At 45.7% G+C, this 19,446-nt stretch overlaps 1 protein-coding gene across 1 annotated transcript in view; it reads right to left on the reverse strand.

The window, feature by feature from the left end:
• The window catches only part of LOC144124147 (endochitinase-like), a 42,964-nt gene extending 26,125 nt beyond the window's left edge, over nucleotides 1-16,839 (reverse strand). Inside the window, exons 1-6 of the mRNA XM_077656805.1 lie at nucleotides 16,587-16,839; nucleotides 10,015-10,239; nucleotides 6,965-7,261; nucleotides 5,702-5,955; nucleotides 1,752-1,855; nucleotides 786-903 (exon numbers count right to left, since the gene is read on the reverse strand). Of these exons, the coding sequence (XP_077512931.1) occupies nucleotides 786-903; nucleotides 1,752-1,855; nucleotides 5,702-5,955; nucleotides 6,965-7,261; nucleotides 10,015-10,234 (993 nt within the window). The 5' untranslated portion in view covers nucleotides 10,235-10,239; nucleotides 16,587-16,839. The remainder of the gene's footprint in view (nucleotides 1-785; nucleotides 904-1,751; nucleotides 1,856-5,701; nucleotides 5,956-6,964; nucleotides 7,262-10,014; nucleotides 10,240-16,586) is intronic.
• Between the last annotated feature and the right edge of the window lie 2,607 nt (nucleotides 16,840-19,446).

Genomic DNA, 19,446 nt, shown 5'->3' on the forward strand with positions numbered 1-19,446 from the left:
AGCACGGAACTCCGTCGAGATATGCAACGCATTCTTGGCTTAACCAAGCTAAGCCTGGCCATTTTTTCTTATTTGATTGCATCTGCATATCTACAAAACTATTACATGTGCGGAATACCAAATAGCAACGTTTTTGTTGGACTCACAACTTTATGAACTTAAAACATAAACAAAATATACACATTGCGGTCTTCAACTGCAAACATTTTACACGCATGTGATGCCAAGAATAATAGATGCGGCTTCACATCCAAAATTATCGTCGCTGACTGCTAAACTTGCTTTGTCCTAGGCTGAGATAAAGGAAGCAAATCTTCCTATACGCAGTACTTTAAGGGCGTCCTCAAATGCGAGACAAAAAAGTCATGTACAAGCTCTGAAACTTTTCGAACGCAGTGAAAAGAAGGGCAGCGTCGAAGATTAGAAATGCAAGTTGTCGGCTGTTTCTTGCAATTGACGGCAGTGGAGGGAAGGAGCGGAGTTAGTTTACTTCTTTCTGTCGTGTGTCAGATACGAAAAACTGAAATCATTCTACAGTTCCTTTGTTAATAGCCAGCTTAGGCACCTTGTGTTGAAAAATTGAGAACATATTTCGGGACAATACAAAAATTCTGCTCTTCTGTCACATGCTCCATAGCTAAGCAATAACCTATTCTGGTCACGCATGCGCCTAGTACAGCAGTTCAGCTCTTCTGCGACTCATGTGCATAAGATTAATGGGGTATTTCTTCTATTTGCCTACACAGAAAAATACCAACAGAATCTAAGCTGTGCAGTTATTTTACCGTGTCGACGTGGGTGCGTTTCCCGTTTTCGAACAACTGGATTCCGCTTGTCAATCTCGTTTTGGACAGATCGTCCAATCTGTAGTCGAACGCCATCAAGAAGTAGTAGTCCAGGTACCTGCGTCAATGTCACAGTTGGCATCGCCAAAAAATCTGATCACTTAACAAAGTAAATCTTTTTCGACGTTTGTTTTCCTGTTGTTGAGCTAAAAGCATGTACGCCAATTCTTCTATCCGGAAAAGGAGGGAAAGCCTGAGTTTTACCGTGATAGGTGCAGAAAAGCAGCCTGACTCTTTACAGAACGCTGCGTTTAACCAGAAACATCCCGTTTCACTGCGGGTCAAAGCGAGTGTTCAACCCAAAGGCCTGAGCCATAAGAAAGATCTGACTGGGAAGTGAACAAGAAAAGAGGGAAGGGGGAGTTTAGCACTCTCTATAGATTAGTTCTGTGAAAAGGAGGAAATTTTTCGAGATCAATTTTAATTTAATTCCTTTGCTCTCTTCTAAGAACTCCAGAAATGAGTGTTTTGAGGATGTCAACATGAAAATCTGCCGTCGGTCAGAAACCCTTCATCCGCCCTAAAGACATTTTCAGGTTGGTATGGTAGAATAACGGCAATGCGGTCCCGTCACCAAACATTACAACAGAGAAACGTTTCGTGTCTGAGAACGGGATTTATGAGCGCGCGTATACAGCTGTGGCAATTAACGCAGCAACCCTGCAGTTTGCTGATAAGATGAATAAAGAAAGGACGAGAATAAAGGATAATAGCTTGGTTACTGTGCCTTTGTGTGTCGTTTTACAAACGCCATCTTTACCCGTGACAAGTATTACAACACCGTGTCGTGCACCATGAAATGCTGAAATACTGCTCCTTAATACTACGGACGTACTTACATACTGCGTACTTGCGTTCCTAAGCATGGTAGGGCTAGTAACGTAACAATGCCATAATTCTAATTACTTGGCCAATTCACTCTTTGGCAGCTGGTCGCACTTGGAGTCGCGGCAAGCTGGAAGCTGGACCGTTATTAGAATGCCGCTGTAGATTTCTTTCAGCCGAAGTTTCTGGGAAGAACAATGTAAACACAGAGTGCGGCACATAAAAATCAAAGCTTGTGAGCGTCAAGAAATTCTCTTTCATACTATGCCCTTTTCAGAACCCGACGTTTTAATAGCTTTGAAGTTCGCCTGTTCAATTCAATTGAATTCAATTCTTTTGTTTTCGTTTTTACATGAGCAGACAGGACCAAAAGCTGTAACAACAGCTTGACGCGGGTCCCGCCCCCTTACAAATTGACATTCATAGAGATAAGGCTAAGACACAAATGAGTCACAGGTAAAAAAAAAAAAAACGAAAGAACGCAGAAGTATTACCAACATTTTAAACAATTATTGAGGACGTACAAACCAAGCTTCAGAAATCAGTGCGAGTGTACATGAAAAACGGTTGTCATCGAAACAAATTATGTGGGAACGTTGAGCTCTAGATGACAGGATCGAATCCAGACCACGGCGGCATTAATACGATGGAGGCGAAATGTGTGCTCTGAGGTGTTAGTGCACATTTAATAACGCCCACTGGTCTAAATTAATACGGAGCCTTCCACCATGCCGTCCCTCCAAGCCAATGTGCAGCTTCGGGACGTTATACCCCACACACTCTACCGTACCATTTTCGATTCTAGCTATGTAGGAGGAAAGTTTCCCTAGAACAGGAGCTGAAAAAATTTAGGGGCGATTTATTGGACTGATGCCGTTGAAATGCGATAGCATTCTTCTTTTACTCTCAAATCTATTCCAATTCTGGTTCTATCTGAATTCCGATTATTAAATACGCAAAATGTGTTCCGTTCATAAAGAGCGGCGAGTCCTCATACCACTACTGGCGCAGTGGTGCAGCAGTTGAGCAATGCACTACTGTACCGGCCGGTGGGTGTTTCAAACACAGCCACCGGTGGGGCTTTTGAGACCCCGGTTGCTCTTCCCGAACAATGAGAGAAGGAGTAGCTTCCACAAAGGCTCCTTTTCGCAGTTTTTCGGGTGGCTGTCTATTTGGCACATAGGCCCGCTGTTGTCCGAGTCACTTTCTTTTTAGTCATTTTCATTTTTGTTTAGTCATTATTTGTCCAGCAACTCCCTCCTGTTCACCGCAAGTAAGAGAGATAGGGGAGAGGAGGCGGTTGACAAGTGGCTGGTGGAGAGAGGGATATCTTCCTAAACACTACCTGCCACCGTTGGCAGATGGCGGCTTCACACAGACGCTGACGCCGCCGAAGGACATTTTTCGTTTTCATTTGGTCTTCCTAATGCTATGGCTCTAAAACGGAGCTCAGATACCACCTCTCTGCGTACACCGCATCGCCAGCAGCGCTACGTTGAAGCGCTGTATGACACACGAGCAGAAATAATCACGAGAAGACATAACCCCCTACCTTCCGAAAAAGCACTCATATGCTCTCAACGAGCGCCCAAATCCTTGTATCTTTTCACATGAGCATACTTCGCTTCACATGCCTGACCCGCCACTTGCGTGACCTGGGTCACTGACCTTCTCATCGATCAAACGCTCTAATCTGCTCGAAACGCCCTTTCCTATCAAATCAAACGTCGTGCTTTACGTGGGGCAATATAAATGTATACAGAAATGCCTTGTTAAAATGTACGCTTTGGTTCCTGACCAAGGCTGTCCTTAAAACGAGTTATCCTTGACAACTAATCATGAAGAAAAGCAATAAAAGCTACATAGGAAAAACGTGTTGGCAAAAACCGACCTCTCATAGCAAGCTGCAGTTGAGTCAATAAATGATATATTTTTGGTTGGCAATTTGACGGGCAATATTATGGTCGTCCTTCAAAAGATTGAGTGTGGCTTGAAGCGCCTCGTGGGTCACGACATGGACGGTGAAAAGTTTCGCGCTGTCCTAACTTCTGGCTTCTTGGCTAATGAACTGTGCTTAATGAATGGGTGTCATTCCGTATTTTCTTTTGCTTTTATAATGGTACAGTTTTTGAGCTGTTCGTCGAGCTTGACCGCTATTCCGGCGTCGAGCAGTTGATCAACAATGGTTCCTCCGCCGACTGCATCAGCTTGCTTGTGGCATTCTCAAAGCCATTTACGAGAGACATAATCGGCGTGCATACGCATGTTCATCTTCGGCATTAATGCTTATGTGAGCGCCTGCGAAGAACGTGATTTCTTGAATCATGAGTGACACCGCAGTGGGCCTATGCCCACCAACATCCTGTTAGTGATTTAGAATGCTTAACACATTTCCATCGTTCGTATAAAATTTGTCATGTGCCAAGACTTGTTTGCGCCGACGTGCATTTACACGTTTCGCATAATAAGCTAGGATTCCTCGGGCACGCATCTCTTCACACTTGCTGTCATGCTCGCGAGAGTAACATTCCCCAACCATATTGTCGAGGCTGATTTAAGTTTTTCGAAATGTGCTGCGCCTGTTACTTGATGATTCTTTCAGGAATGCCAAGAATGAGTCATCCCACAGCCCCATTATGTATCGACGCAACGTTGCGAGCTGACGCCTAGTTTAATTTCCACTCATTGCCTCACCGCTTGTATCGACTAAAATGGTTACTGCCGCTGGAATTTACAAATTTCTCGTTTCTGCACTTGCCATAGGCAATTTGCACACCTTAGAAAAGGCGCGTCAATTATTTCAATATAGCCGCAATATAGAGCGCTGCTTCTTGGGTGAGCCTTGCTTGAATCGCACTTGTTGAAAAATTTTACGGTAAAGTTGCGCTTATTTGTGTATGGTGCTATTAATGTGGGAGGCACTGAGCCAATCAATTTTTTTTTTGTTTCTCCAATGAACGAGCGGCAGGGAAGACATTCCTGGGTGTGTGTGCTTGTTAGGCGGAGGGGGATGGGTGGGTTTCAAAACATCTTGCATGGAAGCAAAGTGGTTGACGCACGATATGAAAATAATTCGAAATCGATTGCATGGAGGATGAGGTAAGCAAGACCCAGCGAATGTCATTCTGACTGCGCAGAAAACAAGTAAGCTTGCCAGGCACTGTTGCATGAATTTTAACTAATAAAGGTTGGCATTTTTTTAGTTTTTTCAAACTCATAATCTTTATTCATAACGTGACATTAAATTATGTTTACATATTTCTACTCCTATGCACAAATGAAAAAGAAAAACAGTCAGGCCGCCCTTTTTTGCGCGCTGTATTCTCAGAGAAACTAACTGCGCCATATGCCCACAGTTTCTCTTTAAGCCGTAGATGGTAGCCATCTATGAATATAAGGCCGCCATGACACAATTCTTGTAGTCCGATCTATTAGACTTTCACCATCCGCCCGTCTTCACACTGATTCCAGTGACACCGGAAACACGGGGCAACAGCGAATATCCAAGTGCTATAAAAATCAGAGGGAAATAGAATTCGAATGAAGTCGCTATATCATGTCTGCTCCCTTCTTTTAGGATAACAAAGCAACGTATCACTACATACGCGTGCCGTAATAAGGCCTGCCATTATAGAAGCAGTCAACCCGTAACTGTCCGTGCTTTAAATGTGCCTATTAGTTACGTATTGTCATCAATGTTTGTTAACTAATAGTGCCTCGAATTTAGATACGCCCTTCGAAATCAAGATAATCATTTTTTTAGAATTATATTATTGCTGCTTGATGACAACTGCGCTAAAGCGGTCCCGCAAGCGTTGTGCTACAACGTGGAAACTTCTTTCCTATCTCTCTCTGTATTCCTGGCACAAAAGAACTCACTAAAACACAGTTGGGGGCTCGTTTATCCCTATAGTGAGCATTAATGTCCTTTATATAGCTCCTGCACAAGAGCATGACACCATGCCAAGTGTTCTATCAATCCCAAGTTTCATTGCAGCTGCGATAGAAAGGCCTTTTTGAGCACGGATCACCTTGATGAACTGGAGGAACTTGTCGACGTCGTCCCCTTTGCAAATCGAAGGGCCAGGTCCCTCTAGGTGAAAGTTGACACCGTCCAGGTCGTTCGACCGGATTAGCGAGTTCACGGCCTCTACCATCTTGTCTATGTCTTGCTTGGAGCGCAGCCGGTTCAGCAGGCTGTTCACGTGCGCCCCTCCACCGTAGCTGAACAGCACCTTCAGGTCCGGATTGCTCTTTTTTAGCGCGGCCAGTTTCCGCAGTACCTCTGCAAGCAAAATGGAGACATTACTTTTCCAGGGTTATTTTTCCCGTCATAAAGACATATGCCGTGAGGGTGTTTTGAAGCAGCAGTTGGTATTCGAAAGCCCGCGTCATTGACGTAGACATCCCGAAAGCGTGGGGGCTGTGAGTTGGGCCGTAAAGTATTAGGATTAGAACGGCAAAAGAAGAGAGGACGGGTGCAGCGTCACCCTAATGCTGTGCACCCCTCCCCCCCCCCCCCCCTTTCTGCACTTTTCAATTCATCTCCCTCGTCAGGGTAAGGGCTTAGGGGTGCCATAAATAGGGAGGATGAGGGCAGGAGAGAACGAAGCGTGGCTACGTATCAGAGGGTGAAGCGCCAGATCCTAGAGCAACGAGAGCGAGACGAAATGCTGCATTGTAGAGGCGCAACGTGGAGGGTGAGGGGCCCCAGCCACAACACACTCCCGTTAGAGGGGGGTTGAAGCGCCGCTGTACGACCACGGTTTAAGAACGTGAGCACAATGCAACAGACACAATGCAACAGAATGTAACCGCTATCGCTCTATCCTCCCATCAACGCGACATAGGGTAGCTTATTCTTCTGGATTGGGGCACAATGTTGCCACCGCACCTTCTGTGCAGGTGCAAGAGTGATTGAGCAGTTAACCCTGCTACATATGAGCACGGCGACAAAACAATAAATTGGTCTGGCTAAAAAACGTCTAAGGCCACCAACTGCGGCATCAGAAAGTGCATACACCATAGATTTCCGTTTCGTTTCGATCAGTCCGTTGTATACAAAGCAGCTTTTTCTCCTGTCATCTTTTTGCTCATGCAAAATAAAAACTGATTCGATCGATCTACCGATTGATTGATTGATTGATTGATTGATTGATTGATTGATTGATTGATTGATTGATTGATTGAGTGAGTGAGTGAGTGAGTGATTGATTGATTCCTAAATTCTATTGCCAGGTCCCCTGATCAGGGACTGCTTATGTCAGCGGTTTAAAGGGTGAACAATTTCGCACCTCTCTCCTGCTGCGTGCCCCTCTTGCGGAAGATGAACTCTCCAGTCTTGTTGTCCGTCTCCAGGTAGGAGAAGATAACGTGCGTGCACTTCTGGATCGGCACGGTGCGAATGCGGAAGCGCATCAAGCCCGGCACCATGAGTCCATCGCCGCGCACGAAGCATACCAGGGGAGCCTGGTTCCTTTTGCGCCGACTTTCGTACCGCTGTTTCGTGTCTCTATCCAGCTGTTCCTGATCCCGCTCCCTTTCTTCGTCGCCGTTATAGCCCATATGCACCAGCTCGCCAGCGCCGCCAACTGGTTGCAATAGAGAAGAGAGAGAAAAAAGTTCTGAAAGGAACGAAAACTAGAACCAGAGAGTTTTTCGTAAAAACAGGTTTCTACTACAGTATCGTATGTGATGTTTTCTCTCATATTGCATCCGCTGCGGTGTTTCAGAAGTAACGGTGGTCGGCTGCTGATCTGGAGAACGCAGGTTCGATCCCGGCTGCGGCGGTCGCATTTCGATGTAGGCGAAATTCTAGGGGCCCGTGTGCTGTGCGATGTCAGTGCACGTTAGAGAACCCCAGGTGGTCGAAATTTCCGCAGCCCTCAATTATGGCGTCCCTCATAGCCTGAGTCGCTTCGGGACGTTAAACTTCATTAATCTAAATCAAACATTTGTGCTGCTGCGTTAAAAAAGCACCATTACATGCCGGACAGAAGCGAGACTGGATAATGCTATCGTACACACCTAACTTCCCGCGATATAAAAATAGAGAAATTGAGATAAGCACATAGTGAATCATTAGCTCACTCATTGCAGATATAAAAACGACTTTTTACCGTATCCTGCAAAAGACCGTTGAGATAAGCACATAGTGAATCATTAGCTCACTCATTGCAGATAGGAAAACGACTCCTTACCGTATCCTGCAAACGACCGGTGACAACAGCCCAGCTCTGAACATTACGCGGCGCAGTCGAGAAACACAATCACACTGTCCTAACGCACCCTGTAGTACGATTCAATATTTTCTACAGTACAACACACAAGTATCAGGAGAAAATCGGTCTCTAGGTCTAGACGATCAAAACCATCATAAATATCAGTATCCTGTTATTGAATGGGGTACAGCATCGTAAGGTGTGGTACGGAACGATATGGTACGCTATGGTATGGTATAGCCCGGTACGCTAAGATATAGAATGGAAGGGTTCAGTTGGCATGGTATGGTATGGTGTGGTATGGTTCATTGTCACGGTGTGGTATACTATGGTATGGTATGACACGGCTTCGTATGGTACGGTACGGTTGGTATGGTATGGTATGATATGACATGTTGCTTCTAACTTGAGAGAAGCTATACTTGTGCTATGAGGGACGCATTAGCTGAGGCTTGATGACTAATTTCACCCACCTGGAGTTGTTCAGCCCAAAGGCAAACAGTGAGCCACTCTGGCGAGGGCGTTCAGTACTTTGCTTCTGTTTGTGTTGACTTTGTACAACATTCGATCCGCTTGGATCCCCTTATTCATAAAGCAGGCATGCACGCTCTCATGGTCTCGGCAACTGTCCCTCTATACGGTCGTCAGTTTTCTGCGAGCGTCGATTTGCTCTTCCTTCTGGTCAGTTTGCCTGGCTACCAAAGGCGGATTTCTTCGGCCGGCTTTCGTTTGAGGGAGACCTTTTGCTCGGCAGCCAAGGTTAGCTTATGTGATGGCAAGTCGACTGCAGCTGCCCGCTCTGTTTTGACCGCCCGCAAAGACAAATCCTGCATCCAACTCCACGCTAGCCTGCCTATATTCATTAAGTCCAACGCAGTCAAGCACGCACATGGATAGGATTTTAAAAAATTAACAGACGCTCTGATGTTCGGAAGCGATGAGCTGCGTAAGCAAAATGGGGTTCTAGGGTGAAGATGCTTCCATTGATGATTTCCTATTTCGTATTTTTCATTTTACAGCATCATATTGATAAATGTCGCGGCAGTGAATTTCCCTTTACTTTCCCGGCTTTTTATGGATCTCTAAAATTTGGTCTTAAATTTACTGATTTTACACTTCGATTTAGTTTGGCTCCCCTTATAGCTCGGTATTTATGCTTTCATGGTTTTACATTAGTTCAATTATACACATTTCGCATCTGTTGGCCCAGCGTTGGATCAGCCGATGACGCGCCGCTGTTCCTCTTTCCGCACTTCCCGCTCGCTTATGGACGTCGCTTCGCCCGCCCCTCCTTCTCGCCTCCCGTAAAGCGGTGGTTCTCACGCTCGGCTCGCTTCAGGCGCCAGAGGCTTCACTCTGTGGCCACGCAGAGACACACGCTGGCCTTTCTTCCTAATGGCACACACACACTGCTTACGCAGTAAAACTAGGCGCGATCTAACCACATTGCTCTTGCTGCTGGTGCACTTGCTGCTCTTTGCCTCTCGTTCTCCAGCAAACCCTGTTATCTACACCCTGCCTGTTCTCAATCTGCGGACTAATCCCTGCTACTTATATTTCTTTCTCGCCGCCTCTAGTTGTTGTCTTGATGCCTAGGTGATCTAAATTATCCCGCAGCCCTCCACTACAGCACCTCTTCTTCTCTTCGTCCTTTCGCTCTCTACTTTATACCTTCCATTACAGCGTTGCCGAGGTGTCCATCGAGACGTGAGACAGTAACTGTGCCTTTTTCTTCCCATAAAACCTTTTTTTTAACACAAGTGTCAGTCCTCTTCGTTTCTTGTTAAAGAAAGAAATTACGTTACTATGTTGTAGATTTTTACAGAAAATACTACTCCTGCACGTTTCATGAATTCACTCCACTTATATGTAGCACCTTCGTAGCAGCTCTGCATCTGGCACAAAATTCTCACTTTTTCTTCGTTTCACCTAACACATCTGATTAACTTTTCATCGGCAAATCACTCATGATAATATGCATCGCTTTGTTTCATTGTTCGTGTGCTTCTGGCTCTGCCTATCTCTATCTCTTTCTTTCTGCATGTTTGCTCTATCACACCTTGTAATGCCCTTGAGATGAATGCCGACTATTAAAAAAGAACCTTGCGTCAAAAAAACCTCACCGCCTCCGCCTGTGTTCCCGACGTTATCGCCGTCGTGTGAAGAATTGTGATTTTGATCATGGTGGTCTTTACGGCAGCCGCAACCACCGTGATTTGGACGATCGTGGTTGGAGTGATGACCCTTTCTGTTCCCTTTACATTTCGCCTGTGCGTATCCGGTGTGGAGCACGAAAACCACAGCAGCGAGGAGTGCGCAGCGAATCAGCGTCGGTGATTCCATGTCACCTGCAGCGAAAATCTGTTGCACCATTATAATGCTCAAACTAAGCATTCGGCAGCTGTATCAAGTTGTTTAACGGTAGATTTTTAAAACGTAATCAGCATTCCCGCGTGCAATATTCCGGGTGTTCTAGGTAAAAGTATACAAGGTTTTAGAAAAAGTAACTGCCGTAGTCCCGTGATACCAACTGAGAGCTGTTGAATGTCGCGCGGCCAAGTGCGCGATGCTCTTTTCATTCTAAAGAATTAATTCATTTATGAAGACTAGTATTGTCTTCTGAAATAAAGTGCGAATTCATAAGTTGCGCATTGTCTTGAAGACAGCTTGCTGAAGTGTTTGCGCATCGGTATCATTTGTGCAGGTTTATTCACCGCTCTTAAAAGAAAGCCTACTAAAAACCAAAGCTCCCAAGTGACAGCTGCGTCGCATATCTCTGCCAGTGTACACGCAAAACCCTACAGGTGCGCGATGCTCTTTTCGTTCTAAAGAATTAATTCATTTATGAAGACTAGTATTGTCTTCTGAAATAAAGTGCGAATTCATAAGTTGCGCATCGTCTTGAAGACAGCTTGCTGAAGTGTTTGCGCATCGGTATCATTTGTGCAGGTTTATTCACCGCCCTTAAATGAAAGCCTACTAAAAACCAAAGCTCCCAAGTGACAGCTGCGTCGCATATCTCTGCCAGTGTACACGCAAAACCCTACAGAGGACAGCGCTTCAGAGAAAATCAGATGTGCTTCTGGACGCTATGTGGGACGCTGAAGAAGCACCGCAGTCACGTAGTAGCTTTTGTATGTTGCGTTTTTTTAGGCCGTAAAGAAGAGAGGTCGTAAAGAAAAAAGAGAGGAGAGAGGCCGGTAGTGGACTTCGAGCAGAGTTGCACGCACAAGTGACATAAAAAAGGATGAGGTCCCTATTCGAGTTTTTGAAACCGACGTACATAGACAGCACATCTCTGACGGTGCGGTTAAATCGCTCGATGAGGCCGGTGGTTTGCAGAAGATAGACGGAGGTGGTTCGATGAATTATGTTACACTGGGTGAGCAGAGCTTTGACGACATCGAACAAGAAGATGCGGCCTCTGTCACTGAGCAGTTCCCGAGATGCACCGTGACGAATGACGAACTGCCGCTGACGAGCAGTTGACGAGCAGCAAAACAGCATTTTTTTTTAATTCAGTATGTGACTTCTGTAGCTGTGGCAGACGGAATGCCCGTGGTTTCTGCATACCTGATCAGACGTTCAACCGCCACGATAGCTCAGCGGTTGGCGGCCGCCGACTACGGAAGCGAGCCATGGAAATAAATGCGGATTGGGTCAAAAGGGCGTGGTGGGCAAGAGAGCGGTTGCAACTCTCCAGCAGATCGTTGAGGAGACGTCGTGCGATGTTTACAGGAGCGGCAGGAGTGCACGTATTCAAGGACGAAGGTAAACATGCCGCGCCAGTACTAGCGCAGCCGGATGTGGGCGTAAGTATTGAAAACTCCTGTGTGTCCGGATTGTAGATCAGCGTGGAAATAGGCGCATATTTACGTGCGGAATTGACGAGGAATAACGAGGAACCACTTGCGGCCGTCTGAGCTTAAAGTTGTGGCGTTAGAGGAGATGATCACGAATTGCGAAGTGGGAAGCATGGCGGCGGAGAGCACGTGACGGGGAAGCAACCATTTAGAAGCTAGCCAGGGGTTTGTACGTTGCTCTGAGGGCATGCCACTGATGTGAAGCGGCGACGCTGTCAGAAGTTGAAAGGATGGCGATATTAGCTGGAAGCGCGCAACAAGACAAGGCATCAGCGTCTTGATGCTTGCGGTCGGAGAGATAGACGACGCGGATGTCATATTCCTGCAGACGACGAGCGCATCTGAAAAGGCGGCCGGATGGGTCTTTCAAAGAGGGAAGCCAAAAAAGCGCATAGTGGCCAGACACAACGTCAAAAGAGCGGCCATAAAGGTACAGACAGAATTTTACAAGATGGTATACGATGCCCAAAATTATTTTTCAATGACAGAATAATTGGATTCAGCCTTCATAACTGTGCGCATTGAGTAGACAACGGCGTATTCATCGGAGCCTGATATTTGCTGGGCGAGTACGACGCCGAGGCTACCACCACTGGCTGCCATAAGGACCTTGGTATGACCGGTAGATTCAAATGGGGCAGTGTGGGAAGGGCTTTGATGAGGCGGCGCAAGGTGTTGTAGGCATCGTCGCACTCTGGTGTCCTTAGCGATAAATTGTAACTGCCGGATAGAAGTTGTGTTAAAGGCGCAGCAATCCATGCAAAGTTGCGAGTAAACCGTCGAAAGTAAGAGCACAGATCTAGGAAGCTGCGCAGGTCTTTGATGGAGATAGGTATGGGAAAAGCAGCCACAGCACGAAGTTTGCCCGGGTAAGACAAAAGCCTTACTTGGAGGCAACGTGGCCTACAATGGTCAGTTGACGAGCAGCAAAACAGCATTTTTTTTACATTCAGTTGCAGGCCGGTGTCAGAGAAGCAGGTGAAGACGTGATTGAGGCGGGATAGATAGGCGTCAAAGTCGGAGGAAAAAATGACCATGTCGTCGCGGTAGCATAGGCACATTTTCCACTTAAGACCACGCAAATTGATATCCGTCGTCTTTTCGAAGCTGGCAGGGACATTGCAAAGAGAGAAATGCAGCCCAGTAAATTCATACAAGCCGTCGGAAGTCACAAAAGCTGCCTTGGAATGATCGGGGAACATAAACCGGGGGACATAAGCCTAAGAAAGAAAAAGACCTGCCCCCGACAAACAGTCCAGAGCGTCATCTACGCACATACGCGGGATGAGATAGGCGTTCTTGCGCGTGATCTTATTAAGGCGGCGGTAACCCACTGGGAAGCATTTGGAGCCATCTTTCTTTTTCATAAGCACAACGGGAGATACCTAAGGGCCGCTTGAGGGCTGAATGACGCCGTTTCGAAGCATTTGTTTCACTTGCTGTTCAATAGTCTGGCGCTCGGTGGCAGATACACAATAAGGCCGCAGAGGCGCGTGGCCACCAGTGTCGATGCAATAGGCGACAGTGAACGTTTGCCCCATGAAACGTTGCTGAGAGTCGAAGGAAGAGCCCAACAGATGAAGGAAGGTGAGAAGCTGTGTCCTTTGTGGCAGGTAAAGACGGGGGTCACTGGAGCGAAGGAACACTTCGGTAGAAGAGGGATCTGGCGCATGAGGTGGGCTGAGCGCGTTCATGGCAGTTGCGGCGTATCATCAGTCTCCTCGTGGAGGACAGATTCAATGGGTTAGACACTTCGCAGACATTCATCGAGGCGCAATGCGGCAGTGGAATAAAATGGGCTAGACAGAAAACTAGCAATGGTTTAACTATGTTACTCCTAATTGTCGAGAGATAGCTGTTCTTTCACGCCAGTGTCGTTAAACGACATGTTTTGGATTTAGATTAAGTGTCAAGTCCTCTCAAAGGTCAAACCAAGGAATGACTGAGGAAAAATTATGGTGGAAATGTTTTGGTCAAAATCTAAGGTCAAGTTTCGGGGAGATGAGTGGGCCAAATTTTGGAATTGGTCAGGGTAAAATTTGGAGATTACCATCGTGATTCCCATGCTCAAATTGGTCTGTACATCAGTTTTAGTTTCAATAAAACGTCAAATTATACAGCTGGGTAAAATTTAGGAGCGGCCGGGGCCAAATAGACTACCATTGTATCCAGCGGACTGAAATTGGCCTCAACATCATTTTGTCCAAATCGATTAAGGTCAAATTTCAGGTGTGGGGTGGGACAAATTTGGGAGTGGCCCAGGTAGAATGTGGAGACTACCATTGTATCGAGCACATTCAAATTAGCCTGGACATTTTGCTCTACATCGATGAAGGTCAAATTTTTAAGGTCCGGTGGGCCAAATTTGGCGGGTGGAATGGGCAGCATTTTGGAAATGACCCGGGTCTAATTTGGAAACACCATCACATTGTACATTGTCAAGGCGTGCTTCAGCGTCTCACTTGAGGCTGTTGCTATGAATGGCCAAGTCCTAAGATCACTTCAATGAGATCCGGATCCCACGGACTGAAACTCGAGTTTTTCCTTGAGTAGAGGTATCGCTCTAAAATTACTCAGAGGCCAGCGGATACAGTCAGTACGGCGTATGACAATGGAGGACACTTGCGGTGCAGAAAAGTAAAGGCTGGTGTGAATAGGATCGTGTCGTCGCTAAGAGAGTCGCAAGGGAGGTGAAGGAAAATCGATGTCTTCGGTGGCCAAGGGTTTAACACAGGAAACAGAAGAAGTAGCTTCCGGCAAAAACTTAGGCAGAGCAGAGAACCCATCTCAAGCTCAAGCACAATCGTTGATAGCGTCATGACGCAATAGAAAATAGCAACAGGTGCCATGAGAAGACGAAGGCGGCACGATTAACTCTGTAAACGAAGTCCTGAATGAAGACTCGAGCGGTACACGTTGCAGACGATCTGAAGGGCTGAGCGCTGGCCGCGCGCAACGATAGTCCGGCAATTGGCATCTTTACTTTCCTTAAGGAGCGACAAAACTTTTCGTTCATTCCAGAAGTCAAGCACCGGTGTCCACAAGCGCCATGGTGGTGACTCGGGAGGGCTTAGCAGAAGCGAGAGCTGACGCACCACTTCTTCATGAACAATGTCTTTGATCTGTTGCAGCAGCTAGGAGGTGTCAGCTGCAGGCGTCAACTCAGCAAGTGATTCAAACGTCCCGGGGTGCTGGCGATTCAGGGTCCTCTGCTTGCGCAGCTCATTGGAGCTTTGGGAGAGGGTGTCAACTTCAACAACGGGGCGCAGGTGACGCGTTAACAGCACCTGAAAGGCGGTTTAGTGGATGCCATTCAAGATGTGTTTAATCTTGTCAGCCTCCGACATGTTGAAGGTTTACACGTTTGTATAAGTCTCAGAAATCTTCGATGTAGCTTGTGAAGCTAAATCAACCTGGTGCGACTGTTTGCGCAAGCGGTGTTCCGCGTGGAATGTCCTGACAGCTTCACTACTAAACACTTCGGCGATGTTCGTCTTGAAGGCAGGCAAAGCTCGGATGTCCACCTTGTAGTTATCATACCACAGGTGAGCTCTCCGGGGATGTAAATAATAACGTTCTTTAGTTTAGTCGCATCGTCCCATTTGTTGTACACGCACACCCGTTCACAAGACACGAGCCAATCTTCGACATCCTTCACTGTTGAAGAAGGCCGATTTCGTTGAAGAATGCGGGTACCGTGGGCGAATGGAGCTGGAACAGATAACAGCTGGGCCCATTTGTACGGCTTGAACGTCGATTCAGGCATCTCAGGCGTCGGAAGAGTATGGCTGCAGAGTTACAGGGCTGGTACCCGCATGTCCGCCAAATTTAAGACGAGGGTTTATAGAAAGGAACTGGGCAAAAACAGTCAGAGGTCAACCCTGTCGAACAGATACACGCGGCGATAGCAATGCTGCTGAATCTTATGCTCGTCTTCGTCTTTGTCATTAATGTGCGCCGTCTTCTTTAGACTTAATAACATTGGTCTTATTAGGAAAACCTTAAAACCGAGGCGCGTTCCTTTTTTATGACCTTGACTAAAATTCACGCCCAAATACCATATGCATGAAGGTTCCCAAAGCGCTGTGTAGCATAAGACGCAGTATGTAGAGTGCAAAACCTGAAATGTCTTTTTTATAAAAGTCTAGCAGACGAATTCTCGAATATGAAAAAATTGTCTGGGGTCGACCCATATATTTGATTTTTTCTAAGTTAGAAAGAATTCATTGTCTCGGAGCAAGGCTCATGTTCAGTGGGTGCTACACGTATAGCCACTCACCTACTTCCTTCTGTACACGTGCTGACCAGCAAACACTCGTGTTCACAATCAAAAGTGACAAGCTTCAGTTTCAATTCCAGATTGCTAACCACAAGGTGAAAATAAATAAATAAAAATATTGAAATCAAAAGAGGTGAAAGATTGTGGCATCGTCGCAGTTCGTACATTCTAAATCCGGGCTGTCCGAAACGATTACTTTAAATTTAGTTTTTTTTTCGGAAAGCACAACGGAATAGACCATGCCACTAAACTCCGCTACCACATCTCAATCGATTAGAGAATGCTTATACAACCTGCACAGTTATCTTCCAGTTGATTCCTAACACAGTGTTTTATTCTTATAAGTTGCGGACATCGTTTACTTGAAATTTATTGGCGGTTTCAGTGTTATTTTGTTGTTGTTGCTTTTTGTACCAGGTTTGCACATCCGCTCTTGTAACAGCCCTTCATCAGTTCTAACAGCACGTATAAGTGAGATGAAATGAAAGTGTTCTCAGCCATCGAAACATTTTGATCACATGACAATGCGTACAGATGGCTCATGCGGACTTACGGTAATATTGCTTGAACTTTTTAAATCAACAGTGGTCCGGTAGAGGCGACGGTGGTGCTACAACGGAGGTGGTAACAGGGCTCTACGACTCCAGCCCAAGTGTTATTTGGCTACCTCGAGAAAAAATAAGGCCGCCACATACCTTCGTATCGAACAGCGCTTCTTCAAAAGAATAGCGCACGAAGATGCACTAGCCCAGCTGTCTCGAAAGCACCTTAAGGCAGGAACTAACGAGTCCTTGACGGCAGCACGGGTAGCGTTCCACTGCCGCCGCAAAACGGCCTCCACAAGGACCGTAAACGTCGATGCGGGCGAGCGTTTCACTCTGAAGCATTCATTTCGGCTCCAATCTTCGAAGGCGCGCTTTTGCATTTTCCTTGTCACCTTCGCGAGAATAGGGAGAAATGAGCGTTCAGTCCTAACGTCGCTTTCCCTTTCGAAGGAAGAATTGCGACCACGGTTTGTTCCATCTGCGTCGACTCATCGTGCTTTTCGTGGGCTCGTCCGTGACGTGAAGCGCCTGTGAGACTTGAGACTCTCTCTCGGCCCAGAAAGGAAAAGAACACAGAAAAGTAGTATTTCCTGAGTTATCGGTAAACCAACCACTGCAAAGACAGAGAAGAAGGGAGTATGGTGTCGTCGCCGGGTCAGGAAGGGGGAGGGGGGGCAGTATGCCTTTACCAGAAACAATCAGCATGCTGCTCTGAAGAAACAGGCTGCTCTAGGGGTTCTTGCTAGCGTATCTAAGATTCAATTTTTTTTTTTTAGGCAGGAAGACTGCAGAGCTGGTCGTTGAATGCCTTTGTATCTTGTCAAACACATAGTTCGATTGTGCGTCTAAAATGAAGACCTAAAGCTCTTAGTGTTACCAGGGGCGGTAATATAACTATTCGCGCCGAGCGTTTCTGGAACGGTCTTGTGTATACCTAACTTATCATCATCTAAGGCCTGGCTTAGTCCAATGCAGGACAAAGGTGTATTTCTTCTTCTCCAGCATCTGCAGCCATGCTAGTGGCGCAACTTTCCTGATCTCATCTGCCCACCTGACTGCCTCCCCCTCCCTCTCCTGCATGTCCTTCTTCCGAGCTTCTTTTCCTGGTTTCATTTCAAAATCTAGGTTGATTACAGCACCTTCATCATCCTAAGGTCACTGCATCTCACCTTGATTCGCCCCGGTGCCCATACGATACCGGGACCATGTTATGGAGTATATTTTATTTTTACTCCAAATTCGGGTTATTCTGTGTTCATTTTCTGTCCTCGCTTTGCGGAAAATGAGTATTCCCAATTTTAATATTATTTCTTTCTGCAAATTTCGCGATTGGTTCGTCTCTGCTATTCGTGGCACCTGTTCCATCGATTCCTAGTGCCTGCTTACTTGCCTGCAGACATAGAAATAATAAAGGAGTGCTGGGAACAGATTTGGATAGTGTGTACACTTCTTCCATATATATTCCAGTCGTTTTTCTCGAATCGCCGAACGCCTGCAAAGCGCATGCCCTCTGCAGTAGTGGATATGATCCGTCTATTCGGAAACTTCTGGGGAAAAAATGTTATACCGGAGCAAGGAATCGAGTCGCTGAACTACGTGTCATGAACCGGGTGCGTTTCCTTCTGACTACCGCTGGAAGGAACGTTATTGCTTTTGAACAAATATACGCGTATATGGCTCATTTCGAGACCGCCGGTAGCTTCTTGCGTACATTTCGCGAACTTCTGTTGTTCAGCTCCACAAATCGCTGCCACGTAATAGTGGGCACAGCTCAGTAAATAGTGGGACAATCCAAGCAACAACTGCACACTGCAGAAAATCTTCGCTCGCAAGTGATTTCATTGTCTACGGTATGTCGAAGATTATGCCTTCTCGAACGAGATAACTGAAGTCCTTTTGCATAATTCTTTGCGTTAAAAATGATGTGTAGCTTCACGTGCACTCTCGTCGAACATACGCACCGTAATAGCACTGCATTATGAAATGTTCATACTTATGTTCCGCGGCGAATCGCGAAGGTTTGAGAGGATCTGACCGAAGTGTTTTGCTTGAACCGAAGCGCCGCTGTTCCTGCGAAGCGTTTATCATTGAGAGGTCGCTGTAATGCAGCATATGAACGAAAATGTGAGTGATACCTTCGGAGGGCATAAAACATTTTCACTTAGCGATGGAGCTATAATTTTTTTCGGAGAAATTTCGACAGTTACAAGACAATCTATTCTCATACTCGTATACGGAAGTGCATGCCTTCGCTGAATGATATTTATTTAGAAGCTTTGCTCAGGCATATCGTTTCTTTCCTGGCACTCACAGGAGAGCTATCTGTTCGCATTCAATGAAATAATAATAATAATAATAATAATAATAATAATAATAATAATAATAATAATAATAATAATAATAATAATAATAATAATAATAATAATAATAATAATAATAATAATAATAATAATAATAATAATAATAATAACAATAATAATAATAACAGCCGAGATTTATTCTTCGCAAGGTTGTAGAGGGCCGAGGAAAAAAACCTCAAAGGATTGACGAGCCTTCGAACCCTATATGTAAAAAGGCATCACGGTAACATTATGAACATATCAAGCGACAACATCACAGTAACATCAAAACACGGTTAAAAAGACTTGTGATACACGCATTGCAAAAATAATAATAGTTATAAAGAATATGCAACCAAACTATTATTTCAAAAGCCGAAAATATTTGAAAAGATCCATTATCGGCGTACCAATTGCAACAACATTTTTATGAGGTACCTTATTTAGGTGTTTCGGTAGCTGGTAAGCGATCATTTGTGGTTCATAATTTGTCGTAGGAGTTTTAATCTTCCACAGGGTGTAATGTATC

The sequence above is a fragment of the Amblyomma americanum genome, chromosome 3 (assembly GCF_052857255.1).
Source record: "Amblyomma americanum isolate KBUSLIRL-KWMA chromosome 3, ASM5285725v1, whole genome shotgun sequence".
NCBI lineage: Eukaryota > Metazoa > Arthropoda > Arachnida > Ixodida > Ixodidae > Amblyomma > Amblyomma americanum.